The sequence below is a fragment of the Salvelinus alpinus genome, chromosome 2, assembly GCF_045679555.1.
Source record: "Salvelinus alpinus chromosome 2, SLU_Salpinus.1, whole genome shotgun sequence".
NCBI lineage: Eukaryota > Metazoa > Chordata > Actinopteri > Salmoniformes > Salmonidae > Salvelinus > Salvelinus alpinus.
The window spans coordinates 126,854,308-126,869,463 of NC_092087.1; the positions used below are offsets into that span (position 1 = coordinate 126,854,308).

The 15,156-nt window shown below is 43.1% G+C and overlaps 2 protein-coding genes across 6 annotated transcripts in view; one reads left to right on the plus strand and one right to left on the minus strand.

Annotated features, from left to right (window-relative positions):
- The first annotated feature begins 2,065 nt into the window (after positions 1-2,065).
- On the plus strand, positions 2,066-7,951 carry LOC139568684 (serotonin N-acetyltransferase-like). The gene is made up of 3 exons (XM_071390688.1): positions 2,066-2,295; positions 3,737-3,891; positions 4,289-7,951. The coding sequence occupies exons 1-3, from the start codon at positions 2,193-2,195 to the stop codon at positions 4,592-4,594; spliced, it is 564 nt and encodes a 187-aa protein (XP_071246789.1). The 5' UTR covers positions 2,066-2,192; the 3' UTR covers positions 4,595-7,951.
- A 354-nt stretch (positions 7,952-8,305) lies between these two features.
- The window catches only part of LOC139568682 (inactive rhomboid protein 2-like), a 39,392-nt gene continuing 32,541 nt past the window's right edge, over positions 8,306-15,156 (minus strand). For all 5 annotated transcript variants that reach the window (XM_071390684.1, XM_071390682.1, XM_071390681.1 and 2 more), the window contains one exon: positions 8,306-10,666. In XM_071390684.1, the coding sequence (XP_071246785.1) occupies positions 10,247-10,666 (420 nt within the window). In that variant the 3' untranslated portion in view covers positions 8,306-10,246. The remainder of the gene's footprint in view (positions 10,667-15,156) is intronic.

The following is a 15,156-nucleotide window of genomic DNA, read 5'->3' on the forward strand; positions in this document are numbered from 1 at the left end:
GCATGGTTTCACAGGATTTTGGCATGAAATAACATATTTTATGCAGACCGTACCTGACACTGTAGTTGTGTTATGTAAGCTAACGTGAAGGGGCATATGGGGACGTTGGTCTTATTTGTCAAGCGCAAAGATGCATGTATTAATCTATAAAAATGTATATAATGCGATTCCAACCAATACAGACGCTAACTCTGTTCTATACCTGCATTTATCAGGTACCCAAAAAACAACAAGACTAATTTCGTATTGGTCAGCAACGTATTGCCAGCAGGGGATAAACTATACATTAAAACTGAAATAATGATCAACAAACTCTTACATGGGGGAAAAAAACATGAACCACAATCTCGAGACAATTGATGTACAATGGAAAAGTTTCCCTTATTTGAGTTACATGACGTTTGGTAAATAGATGAGGGCAAACGATAAGATTCGTAATACAATCACCAGTAGGCCTATTCTATGCGGAATAGAGTGATATTGATATCAACATATAAATAAAATAGGCATTTTACAATTACACACAGTCTATATTCCACTTATATTTGAAATTATACACTGAACAAAAATATAAACGCAACATGTAGTGTTGGTCCCATGTTTCATGAGCTGAAATATAAGGTCCCAGACATTTTCCATGTGCACAAAAAGCTTATTTCTCTAAAATGTTGTGCACACATTTGTTTACATCCCTGTTAGTGAGCATTTCTCCTTTGCCAAGATAATCCATCCACCTGACAGGTGTGGCATATCAAGAAGCTGATTAAACAACATGATCATTACACAATGATGTGCTGGGGACAATAAAAGCCCACTCTAAAATGTGCAGTTTTGTCACACAACACAATGCCACAGATGTCTCAAGTTTTGAAGGAGCTGCAATTGGCATTCTGACTGCAGGAATGTCCACCAGATAATTGATCATTTAATGTTAGTTTCTCTACCATAAGCCACCTCCAGCTTCATTTTAGAGAATATAACAGTATGTCCAACCGGCCTCACGATCACAGACCATGTGTATAGTGTTGTGTAGGCGAGCGGTTTGCTAATGTCAATGTTGTGAACAAAGTGAGCCATGGGGGCGGTGGGGTTATGGTATGGGCAGGCATAAGCTACAAACAACAATCACAAATGCATTTTATCGATGGCGATTTGAATGCACAGAGATACCGTGACGAGATCCTGAGGCCCATTGTCATGCCATTCATCTGCCGCCATCAACTCGTGTTTCAGCATGATAACGCACGGTCACATGTTGCACAGATCTGTACACAATTCCTGGAACCTGAAAATGTCCCAGTTCTTCCATAGCCTACATACTCACCAGACATGTCACCCATTGAGCATGTTTGGGATGCTCTGGATCGGCATGTACGACAGCGTTTTCCAGTTCCTGCCAATATCCAGCAACTTCGCACACCCATTGAAGAGGATTGGGACTACATTCCACAGGCTACAATCAACAGCCTGGTCAACTCTATGAGAAAGACTGCATGCACGCTGCATGAGGCAAATGGTGGTCACACCAGATACTGACTGGTATTCTGATGCACGCACATACCTTTTAAAAAAAAATGGATCTGTGACCAACAGATGCATATCTGTATTCTCAGTCATGTGAAATCCATAGATTAGGGCCTAAAGAGTTTATTTCAATTGACTGATTTCCTTATATGAACTATAACTCAGTAAAATCTTTGAAATTGGGTCATGCATGTTCATATTTTTGTCCAGTATAGAAGGCCAAAACTGTACCCATCAAACACTGAATTTTTAGACCTATATGTAAATTGTAATTTATAGATATAAATTAAATAACAAAAAATATGTGATACCTAGGCTTAGCCAAAAGCCGATCCATTAGTTGCATCTTTACATGAGGCTAATTCCAAACACAAGTGACGAATATCCCAATAAATCCGGGTCAATATGTTTATTGTTGACAGGTATTCTCTCAGAATTTGGTCATCCAGCTTGTAGGCTTATGACTAATAGCGCTTACTGCCAACGGTATAAATACACACGGCGCACCACATTAACCTCAGACTTTACGCACAACCCGTCTTCACTTGGATCACTTAAGTGGAGCAGCTATTGAAGAGACAGGCAGCCATTCAATACCCAAGTATAAATTATATTGAAAGTTCAACATTTCTATTTGATTTAAGAGCTTGGAACTTCGATCAGACACCATGTCGACAGTCAGTGCCCTGCCTTTCCTGAAATCTAGCCTCCTAATGCTCCGTTGCCTCAGCCCGGAGGACGCAATCAGCGTGTTTGAGATCGAGAGAGAGGGTAACAACTTTTAACTTACTAAAATGTAGAACTTGTTTTTACCCCAATACTGGTCGTTTTTCTTTACAACGTTATACCTAGACATTAAAAGGTATATTGATGTTTTGTGAAAAAATATATGCTTTGTCATTAATTGGACTTGTCAAATGTAGACTACTTAATGATGAGGTGCTTTACGTTTAAAGTTTACTTAAAAAAAAAAATTATAGACTAGGCTAATATATATTTTGGAAATAAATCTTTGGATACCAACCAAATTCATGACAAACAAACAGTCAGTCAGTCATGATGGGATACATGTCACCAAGCATGTAAACTCAGCAAAAAAAGAAACGTCCTTTTCAGCAAACTTAACATGTGTAAATATTTGTATGAACATAACAAGATTCAACAACTGAGACATAAATTGAACAAGTTCCACAGACATGTGACTAACAGAAATTGAATAATGTGTCCCTGAACAAAGGGGGGGTCAAAATCAAAAGTAACAGTCAGTATCTGGTGTGGCTACCAGCTGCATTAAGTACTGCAGTGCATCTCCTCCTCATGGACTGCACCAGATTTGCCAGTTCTTGCTGTGAGATGTTACCCTACTCTTCCACCAAGACACCTGCAAGTTCCCGGACATTTCTGGGGGGAATGGCCCTAGCCCTCACCCTCCGACCCAACAGGTCCCAGACGTGCTCAAATGGATTGAGATTCGGGCTCTTCGCTGGCCATGGCAGAACACTGACATTCCTGTCTTGCAGGAAATCACGCACAGAACGAGCAGTATTGCTGTTAGCATTGTCATGCTGGAGGGTCATGTCAGGATGAGCCTGCAGGAAGGGTACCACATGAGGGAGGAGGATGTCTTCCCTGTAACACACATCGTTGAGATTGCCTGCAATGACAACAAGCTCAGTCCGATGATGCTGTGACACACAGCCCCAGACCATGATGGACCCTCCACCTCCAAATCGATCCTGCTCCAGAGTACAGGCCTCGGTGTAACGCTCATTCGTTTGACGATAAACGCGAATCATACCATCACCCCCGGTGAGACAAAACCGCAACTCGTCAGTGAAGAGCACTTTTTGCCAGTCCTGTCTGGTCCAGCGACGGTAGGTTTGTGCCCATAGGCAACGTTGTTGCCGGTGATGTCTGGTGAGAACCTGCCTTACAACAGGCCTACAAGCCCTCAGTCCAGCCTCTCTCAGTTTATTGCGGGCTCTTGTTTATGGTTCATTGAACAAGCATGGGAAACAGTGTTTAAACCCTTTACAATGAAGATTTGTGAAGTTATTTGGATTTTTACGAATTATCTTTGAAAGACAGGGTCCTGAAAAAGGGACGTTTCTTTTTATGCTGAGATTAGTTGGAAGTAAGCAAACTGAGATTAGACTAAACAACTACGTGTGTACTTGATCATGGACTTGTGTTGTCTGTCTGCCCTCCTCAGCCTTCATCTCTGTGTCTGGAGAGTGTCCGCTCCACTTGGATGAGGTGTGTCACTTCCTGACGCTGTGCCCTGAGCTGTCTCTGGGCTGGTTTGAGGAGGGACGCCTCGTTGCCTTCATCATAGGATCACTGTGGGACCAGGAGAAACTAGCCATGGTAAGCCCCAAGTCAAAATGTGTTGAATAAGTGGGACATTGTCTTTATTATAATGAATGACTTTTGGTAGCCTACCCAATTAATCAAAAGACAAGCTTCGAGGATGTACTTCCATGTGGTATTTTATCAATAGATAAGTACAATCCTTTTTTTAGCACAGGGACTTCAAGGTTTTTATATAAAACATCTCAAAATCAGAGAATGCAACCAACCTTACATCCACACAACCAAGCTTACATCCACATTAACCAAGCTTACATCCACACAAACCTGTCAATTCAGGGTTCAATAGAGTTGATCATGAAAAAATCTCCATGACAATGATAAATGGTTAGTCGGGGGATCTCACATTGCACTCATGCACTCAAAACTCAGGCTTCCCTCCCTCCTTTTTCAGGACGCTCTCACCCTCCACAAGCCCCATGGCTCCACGGTCCACCTCCATGTGCTTGCTGTCCACCGCACCTTCCGGCAGCAAGGCAAGGGCTCCATCCTGATGTGGCGCTACCTGCAGTACCTGCGCTGCCTGCCCTATGTGCGCTGCGCCGTGCTCATGTGCGAAGACTTCCTGGTCCCTTTCTACCAGAAGTCAGGATTTAAAGTGCAGGGCCCCAGCGACATCACCGTGGGGCCCCTGACCTTCATTGAGATGATGTACCCTGTCCGGGGCCACGCGTACATGCGCCGCAACAGTGGTGTTTGAGGGGATACGAACCAAGATGGATGCCTCCTTCAATGGGGGGGGTGTTTGACTAACCTTCCGTGGCTTGAAGACGGCTACAGTGGCAAGAAAAAGTATGTGAACCCTTTGGAATTACCTGGACTTCTGCATAAATTGTTCATCAAATTTGATCTGATCTTCATCTAAGTTACAACAATAGACAAACACAGTCTGCTTAAACTAATAACACACAAACAATTATACGTTTTCATGTCTTTATTGAACCGTGTAAACATTTACAGTGCAGGGTGGAAAAAGTATGTGAACCCATGGATTTAATAACTGGTTGACCCTTCTTTGGCAGCAATAACCTCAACCAAACGTTTTCTGTAGTTGCGGATCAGACCTGCACAACGGTCAGGAGGAATGTTGGACCAGTCCTCTTTATAAAACTGCTTCAGTTCAGCAATATTCTTGGGATGTCTGGTGTGAACTGCTCTCGAGGTCATGCCACAGCATCTCAATCGGGTTGAGGTCAGGACTCTGACTGGGCCACTCCAGAAGGCGTATTTTCTTCTGTTGAAGCCATTCTGTTGTTGATTTACTTCTGTGTTTTGGGTTGTTGTCCTGTTGCATTACCCAACTTCTGTTGAGCTTTAATTGGCAGACAGATAACCTTACATTCTCCTGCAAAATGTCCTGATACACTTGGGAATTCATTTTTCCGTCGATGATAGCAAGCTGTCCAGGCCCTGAGGCAGCAAAGCAGCTTCAAACCATGATGCTCCCTTCACAATAATTTACAGTTGGGATGAGGTTTTGATGTTGGCGTGCTGTGCCTTTTTTTCTCGACACAGTGTTGTGTTCCTTCCAAGCAACTCAACTTTAGTTTCATCTGTCCTCAGAACATTTTGCCAGTAACGATGTGGAACATCCATATGCTCTTTGCGAACTTCAGACGTGCAGTAAAAAAAATTGGGGACAGCAGTGGCTTCTTCTGTGATGTCTTCCCATCAACACCATTCTTGTTTAGTGTTTTACGTATCGTAGACTTGTCAAAAGAGATGTTAGCATGTCCCAGAGATTTCTGTAAGTCTTTAGCTGACACTCTAGGATTCTTCTTAACCTCATTGAGCGTTCTGCGCTGTGCTCTTGCAGTCATCTTTGCAGGACGGCCACTTCTAGGGAGAGTAGCAACAGTGCTGAACTTTCTCCATTTATAGACAATTTGTCTTACCTTGGACTGATGAACATCAAGGTTTTTATAGATACTTATGTGACCCTTTCCAGCTTTATGCAAGTCAACAATTCTTAATCTTGGGTCTTCTGAGATCTCTTTTGTTCGAGGCATTGTTCACATCAGGCAATGCTTCTTGTGAATAGCAAACTCAAATATGGTGAGTGTTTTTTTATAAGGCAGGGCAGCTCTAACATCTCTAATCCCGTCTCAATGATTGTACTCCAGGTTACCTGACTCCCGACTCCAATTAGCTTTTGGAGAAGTCATTAGCCTAGGGGTTCACATACTTTTTCCAACCTACACTGTGAATGTTTAAATGATGTATTCAATATAGACAAGAAAAATACAATAATTTGTGAGTTATTAGTTTAAGCAGACTGTGTTTGTCTGTTGTTGTGACTTAGATGAAGATCAGATCAAATTTTATGACCAATTTATGCAGAAATCCAGATAATTCCAAAGGGTTCACATACTTTTTCTTGCCACTGTATGTAAGCAGCTCGTTGAAACCTCGTTCCCAGTCTATTGCACAAAGTTTCTGGGAACGAGATTACGCTTGCTGTGAGTTACATGTGGGATACTAGTGCAGTGGCTCGTAGGTGTTTGTCTGTGCTCACTGTTTTGTGTTGTGGCAGGGTTTGTGTGTCCTACGTGGTGGGTGTTACAGAAGATAGTTGACCCGTAAGAGACCAAGCATTTAAAAAAATATAATTTAGCAGACGCTCTTATCCAGAGCGACTTACAGTTAATGCATTCATCTTAAGATAGCTAGGTAGGACAACCACATATCACGGTAAGTACATTTCTCCTCAACGTAGTCAAAGTCAAAGGTAGTCAAACGTGAGTGTTCGTTCACGAAAGGCTTTTTTTCACCTCAAAGGCTGACATGATCTTTGGGGAAGATATGGAATTACTTGAGTAATTAAGTGATTATAAATGTATTACTTTATACATTTTTACAAAATGTCTTATTCATGATGACCAAATAGAATCTGCTAACTGCCAAAAATGCTAGGTTTACATTAGAAAAGTACAGCAAGGAAAAGTGCAGCAAAGTACATATTTTTGTATAAAATGCTGGACATTTTTTAACTCATGTTAAGTCTGAGATTTTAGCAAACAAACTGCATCTTGATGGATGACTTGAGAATCTAACGAAAATGCAGATAGGGCTAGATTGAAGAAGGGTCAGCTAGATTGAAGAAGGGTCAGCTAGCTTCTCTCTTCCTGTTAGCGTGTTGTGGCTGTGCTGCTTGTGTATCAATCCATGGCAAGCATTAAAACAGCATTAAATCAATGTCCCTTTTTCACTGTGGTCTCGTGAGCCAAGCAACCAAGAAGGACACTTTTAATCTCATTCTTCCTGTCTGAATATGCAGCTTTATGGCACATCAACACCTGGGCGATTGCCTGGGACTTTCATTTGCTTTTCAAGATCACTAATGTTTTTGTTTATCCTTCTGTATTTATGCCTTTAAAATGCACTGGGCAGCTAAAAGAGCTGGGTGGTGACTTTTATTATCAATGGTATGTACCACGGTAGTAGTATTAATGGTAGTATTACTCTTTTAGCTAGAACTAGCTAAATTAGATTACCTTACCGATATACAGTATATCAGGGAGGGATATAAGCAAACCAGGCTGTGTTTGTTTCTCAGCAGAGACGCCAGTCTCCAAAGTAGACCAGTAGTGCACACCCCTCTCCCTGGGGCTATAGGGATTTATCTGCTAACGTGTCCATTAGCAAGCATTATTGTCGTGTAACTTCTAGGGATTCACGAGAATCGCCTATTTGCTGCTGCCAAGCATTTTAAACAAAGCTAGGCCTACTGTATTCAGTAAGCAGCATTACCGCTAGAGGCCATGTCTGGAGGGTGTTGGTGTAATGACACATTTATGGGAATCCAATTAACAATATAGTATGGAGTTGTGAACAATATACTTGTAGCTGGCACAGTATTTGAAAATAGACTTTATAGTATTTTAATGTTTGAAACGCAGCAATTTAAAACCAATATCCCTCCCCGGGATTTTCCATTCCCCTTGATAAATGAGTTGTCTTTTTCTCTGTAGAAAACCACCACCTCTACCTCCATCAATCTTGAATCAAGACGTTACTGATTTTTATAACATTTTGAAAATAAACTATTTTTCAAACATTTCTGTTTCTGACTGTTTCCCTTTCACTTGGAATGTAGAAATGCATTACACTGTAGGGTTTCTATGATTAACAAATGGCAGATTAAGAAGACAAAGCAACTTGTTTCCAACTTCTCAGCTTGCAAAAACTGGACCCACAGAGATTAAAGTTGTGGAGTAAATCTCTCTTGAAGAGGGTGAATCTACAACAGTATTTCTATTCCTAGCTTTTCAAGCACCAACACGCTACCCGGCTGAATGCGATTGTCAAGAGAAATAGTTCAGAAGCATAGATCCAAGGAAGTAGTTCCTCAAGCCATTTTCACAAAAGGTTACCGGTAGTTGAATCTATTAGCTCAAGACAGACAAGGGGAAACATTATTACATTTACATTTATTTTTAAGAACATTGTTTGAATTTGTACATACACGTAAGGGTAATATCTTAAAAACTGCAGCAATAATATCACAATATCTCAGTAAAAGAGCAAATTCCAAAGTATACTTTTTTATTCCAATAAATAACTAATCAATTTGGTCCAAATGCATTTACAGACTTATGCATTTATGCTTGCCGATTTACAGACACTCAAATTCAAGGGTTACACACATTTCAGAAGGCACGGTGAATTCCTATGAAGAGGAGCAGACTGTGCTAAAGTGTTCATGTAAAAAGAAAAGAGGGACAGATTCTGAGCAAATTAAACAGGGTCACAACCATTTAAATGCCCAAATGGCAAAACAACGTAAAACAGTACTCAACGATCGTCCAACCAACACCTGCGAAGAATTGCACGTTATTGACATAGTCGGCCATTAACACCACCAGTTGACTGCTGGTGTGTAAAGTGACTTAACAAAGCATAGTAAATCCTGCTCAAATAATCCACATCACCGCAGTAATCCACCTCTCAGGAAACGTCCTAAGCAGTGAAGAGTGGACAGCTGCCAGAGGAGAGGGTCATAATCCAAGAGACCAGGAGGAGGCCGGGATGGCAGAAACTCTGTTGGCCATTTTGATATCTGTAATGGCAAGAGTGACTAGCAGCCTTTCTTGAATCAATGGCCATTGATCAAGGCACACAGTACACGGATTCTCGTTCGCTTTTTAAATATATACGCATAACACATTGATAAGTAATTTGCTTTGATAGCACTGAAGTGCTATAATTATTATATATATATATTACTGTAGAGATATAGTGCAAGCACATCGTAGTTTGAAGTGAAACAACATGGACTTTCTAGTTTGCTCTATCAGATCACATACTGTCTTTTGGACGGTCAGTCAGATCCTATAATCTTACGATATTACGTTTAATTAACGTTTGCGTATCAAACCTATACCACAGTGTCCAGTGAAACGCCACAATTATGGCCAAAACAAGTCAACGTGTTTAATTAGTAGTGCACTTAAACTGAAAAGCCTTCCGTAAGGCCAACCGCTTGTCTTTGAGGCAGTGACACAGTTCAATTGGAATTAGTTAGATGTCTATTTATCAAGCACCTACAGTTGCCATAAATAACCTAGGCAGATTGGAAGGCAGGATTTGGAAGGTCAGACCAATCCTTCAGATGAAAAACAAGCATCATTTACAGATACAATAACACTATTTTATTGACACTGTCTGTACGGTATAATTCATTGTGAAAGGCAACTGCTATTGGATGGAATTCTTAACACTTAACTGGTCCCCCCCCCAAAAAGTGCCATGGAAAAGTCATGAAAAGCACACAAAACTAGGTTCAAGTTGAAACAACGCTCCAGCCAGTTGCAGACTGTATGACTTGTATTCAATACCATAGTGAAATGCTCACATGAACAGCTAATTCAAAGTATTTGAACATAATGAAATGCTATATCACGTAGTGTTAGATACATCCAGTGTTGTAGAAAATGAGTACAAAAGGTAACAAATAAGAGGCCTCTGTAGTATTAAGGTGACAGTTTATGAAACGACAGGGCAGGATATCCTCTGTCGTCTTCCAAGTCCACTTTAACTCCACGCTCAGACCGAGTCGTTCTCTCCAGAGGAACTAGCATAGCTGTACAGTCTTGAAGGCAATGTGCGTAGATACCCTGGGTGCTTACGGGCATATGAACCAGGTGCGCTCTCCCTTTAAGTTCCGTTTCCCTTAAAAGTATTTTCCACTGCGCTTCCTGTCCAGGTTCTAAAGCCAGCTCGCATTAGCCGTTAGCGCTTTAGTGAATGTCCAGGTTCTAAAGCCAGTTAGCATTAGCTGTTAGCGCTTTAATGAATGTCCAGGTTCTATAGCCAGCTAGCATTAGCTGTTAGCGCTTTAGTGAGTGCTATTCTAGTGCACCACATGGTCGATGTCGTACTTCTCGCAGAACTTGCCGGTGAAGGGCAGGCAGGTGAGGTGCTCCAGCCAGTGCCAGTTGATGGGGTAGATATAGAACCAGACAACCAACGAGGAGAGCAGGCCCAGGTAGACCAGCAGCGATAGCAGGATGAGGACACGCTTTCGGTACTTGTCGAAGTCGCCGAACGTCACGTAGGGCAGGAAGGAGAAGGAGAGCAGCAGGCCGCTGAGGAAGCCGAAGATGTGGGCGATGTTGTCGATCCAGGGCAGCAAGCCACACAGGAACAGGAAGAAGACGATGCCCACCAGCTTGAGGAAGGCCTTCCACGGCTTTTCCAGCATCTGCCAGCCCTGGAGGAGCTCCACAAACAGGCAGGCAAGCAGCCCGAACTGGGAGCCAGCTGGGCCAACCTGGATGATAACCGGAGAAAGACAGAGAGAGAGAGAGGGAAAAGAGAGAGTCATACATCCACCTGCTCTGACTAAACAAAATGGAGGGAGGGGTTGATGCTTCACTCAATGACGATGCCAGTACTGGATGAATGGGTGACAAGACCAGCACGTGCATGAATGAATGTCACTGTTGACCATAGCATGGGGCATATCAGCGGAAGATGCCAGGATAAATGCATGCATCCTGCTCACTGGCATCTGTTGAAATTCATATAAAATGCTAGTACGTTAGCATGAAGGAAGTGGTGGTAGCATTATGTACTCCTTGCTAATGGGCAGGCAGATGACTGAGGCGGAGTTATAGTCCCTTATAGCAGAGGACAATAGGAATCGGGCAAAATGGGAAGCAAGTGCACCAGCTGAGTGCATTAAATGTTGACGTCTGTGTGTCATAGTGAATTTGGTCGGTAGCCTACTGATCCAAATGCATGCAGCTCAGGGGTCTGGAGAGGTTCAGCCCTGCAATTAACTTCCTCTCAGCGGGGTAATTCTCTTTGGTATGATGTCCCCAAACAAATGTTGCGATCAATATATAAATTACACCATCAGACATTTTAACCATCTTCACTTTTATGTCTACAGTGACGTTGGATGTTCCAAAAATGGGAATGTGTCATTGTTGAAGTAGTATAACAAAAGAGTATCACATTGTGCCTCCGTTCTAAACCTTACGACTTAATGTACATTTCAGTTGTAACTCCTCAATAGTTAAGTCTAGGTCGAAACCAACAGCAATGGTTCTTTGGTCACTGGTTCTACAGCTGGCATCCTGATTAGATTGACGTCAGGGCTGTGGTCGGCGTACCGGGGCAGATGGCTAATCCGAGATTCTAACCTCCCAGAAGGACGGGCGAGGAGGAGTGAGGCTTTTCACACGCCCTAGGCACGCGGCCTACACGTTCCAGACACGCTATATGGGTGCTCTGAATCCAATCATTCCCCAGCCGGCGCTCGACAGTCTAAGCTTCATTGGCCATTGAACACTTCGTTTGACAGGCTGAGCTTCAGAACGTCTGAACTCTCGCTGACTTCTGAATTCCTGCTCTCACGAGTGACTCAGAAAGTCCTTTGAAGAAGAACTAGAGAGTGTTACTGCTGTGACGTCTAGTTGTTTCTTTAGAGAGGCTGAGTTTCAGAACGTCTAAACTTCTGACTTCTGAATTTCTGCATTGAAGAGTGACTCAAAGTCCTTTGAAGAAGTACTAGCGACTGTTACCGTTGTATCATTAAGCATTTCTGAAATCTGCCACCAGATACGTGATGCATTTAAAAAGGTTTGTCATTGCATTTCATAGTGTCAATTTAAAACGGGGATAATAAAGGATCCATTGAGCCATTGTAATGCATAAATGAGACAATACTGGTTTATTGAACACTTGTAACAGCTATGTAATGTCAGAGAATATATAGTGCATTTGTGAAAAATATTTTGTACCTATGTAAATGGCTGATGATTTTATAAGAAAAGACTCATTACAAGTGACTTGAAGCCGTAGCCACATGTGATTTATTTATTTATATATTTCTCCCTTTTAGGGGTATAACACAAACATTTAGTTTCCAACATCGTGAAGACCTGAAACTAATCCTAATTTGTGATGCGTTTAACCACAGTGGATAGAGACTGGTTCAACCACAGTGGATAGAGACTGGTTCAACCACAGTGGATAGAGACTGGTTCAACCACAGTGGATAGAGACTGGTTCAACCACAGTGGATAGAGACTGGTTCAACCACAGCGGATAGAGACTGGTTCAACCATAGTGGATAGAGACTGGTTCAACCACAGCGGATAGAGACTGGTTCAACCATAGTGGATAGAGACTGGTTCAACCACAGTGGATAGAGACTGGTTCAACCACAGTGGATAAAGACTGGTTCAACCACAGTGGATAAATACTGGTTCAACCACAGTGGATAGAGACTGGTTCAACCACAGTGGATAGAGACTGGTTCAACCACAGTGGATAGAGACTGGTTCAACCACAGTGGATAGAGACTGGTTCAACCACAGTGGATAGAGACTGGTTCAACCACAGTGGATAGAGACTGGTTTAACCACAGTGGATAGAGACTGATTCAACCACAGTGGATAGAGACTGGTTCAACCACAGTGGATAGAGACTGGTTCAACCACAGTGGATAGAGACTGGTTCAACCATAGTGGATAGAGACTGGTTCAACCACAGTGGATAGAGACTGGTTCAACCACAGTGGATATAGACTGGTTCAACCACAGTGGATAGAGACTGGTTCAACCATAGTGGATAGAGACTGGTTCAACCACAGTGGATAGAGACTGGTTCAACCACAGTGGATAGAGACTGGTTCAACCACAGTGGATAGAGACTGGTTCAACCATAGTGGATAGAGACTGGTTCAACCACAGTGGATAGAGACTGGTTCAACCACAGTGGATAGAGACTGGTTCAACCACAGTGGATAGAGACTGGTTCAACCATAGTGGATAGAGACTGGTTCAACCACAGTGGATAGAGACTGGTTCAACCACAGTGGATAGAGACTGGTTCAACCACAGTGGATAGAGACTGGTTCAACCACAGTGGATAGAGACTGGTTCAACCACAGTGGATAGAGACTGGTTCAACCACAGTGGATAGAGACTGGTTCAACCACAGTGGATAGAGACTTGTTCAACCACAGTGGATAGAGACTGGTTCAACCACAGTGGATAGAGACTGGTTCAACCACAGTGGATAGAGACTGGTTCAACCACAGTGGATAGAGACTGGTTCAACCACAGTGGATAGAGACTGGTTCAACCACAGTGGATAGAGACTGGTTCAACCACAGTGGATAGAGACTGGTTCAACCACAGTGGATAGAGACTGGTTCAACCACAGTGGATAGAGACTGGTTCAACCACAGTGGATAGAGACTGGTTCAACCACAGTGGATAGAGACTGGTTCAACCACAGTGGATAGAGACTGGTTCAACCACAGTGGATAGAGACTGGTTCAACCATAGTGGATAGAGACTGGTTCAACCACAGCGGATAGAGACTGGTTCGGCCACCGCTTCGAGGTCTTGTTTACTCCACCAATGGGATAATCCCCTTTAACTCAAACGGGGCCCTAAGTGGCTTGAGATGAGGAGCCGTGCGTCGCCTCACGTCTCTGGAGCTATTCCTGTTGTGTGAAAGGCTGCGTCCTGCTGGTGCAGCAGCGGTGACATTTCAGAGCGCTACCTCACAGTAACTTCACACTAGGAGAGTGACAGACGTACCTAGCGCCAGAGACGCACAGCTGCAGCCACATACCTGCAGATTTAGAGTTGGTAATCTGGGGAAATGAAAAAAATTGATTCTTCCAGAAATAGGTACTCCTCGGCAGTACTAAACTCTGATCCATAATCTGTATGTAGAAGCACTGGAAGACCAGACCATTTCTTTTTTTCAACAATTGAACAGAGCAGGAATCTGGACTAGTGTAGCAGGGACCTTTGTTAACCCACACAATATCCTTCGGTAATCTGTAGCGAGCAAGAGAGTGTGTTTTACAGAGGCCAATTGGGAGAGGTTGGTTTGCGCCAATTAGGTCATCCACGGCAGCTCTCTTCTCCCACTTGGCAACGCCCACGTCACAGACAATGCTTCCTGTCCACCACACTGAGCCTTGTCCTCGAGCACAAAACTGTAGCGCGCCCTCTTCTTTCCAGTGACAATTGCACTCTTCATTTCTGCAACCTAACATACCGGGACTGCGAGTGAATCCAATTGTAAATCGATGAAGTTTGGCATGGACGGGCTATTACAGTCTGGTCATACAGAAAGGAGTCTGAACACCAGAAGAAATAGAACAAGGGAAAAACATTTACGTAACTTGTCCACTCTTCCTATGCCAAATGGACAGCAATAGCCCAATGGTGAAGCTATAAGAGGAGATGACAAGGGAACAGGGTCTCCTGTCCAAAGACGCTCTGACATCACTTCCTGTGCCCTTCACATTTACCCTGCTGCTGACTCCGCAACCTGGACTGAATGTCCCTGCCTCTCTCGCTCTCTCCTTAACACGCAGGCACAATTAAGCCAGCTGCGTCACCTCAAGGGGATTGGACTAATTTACCATTAGCACATCACACACTGCAGAAGAAAAGGGCTTGGTTGGATTAGATCATGTGCAGATAACACAACAAGCACCAGCGTGTCCCGGTCAGGGAGAGGAACACAGAGAGCTGGACATTTCCTCAGTAGGTGAAGATAGGGCTACAATGGGAATGTCAGTGAATGACAAAACGTGTAAGAGTGTGTTTGTGTGTGCGACCACACTTGAGAGACTCAAGACATGGTCTGAGACAGAAAGAATGGGTCAACTGACTGGGTTAACACTCATTTGTGATTAAACATGAACATGAGACCCAGTTGTGTGTGTTGGGCAAAGGAATGCAAATGTGTTGGATGCATGGAGCTTTACAGTTTACATGGAGT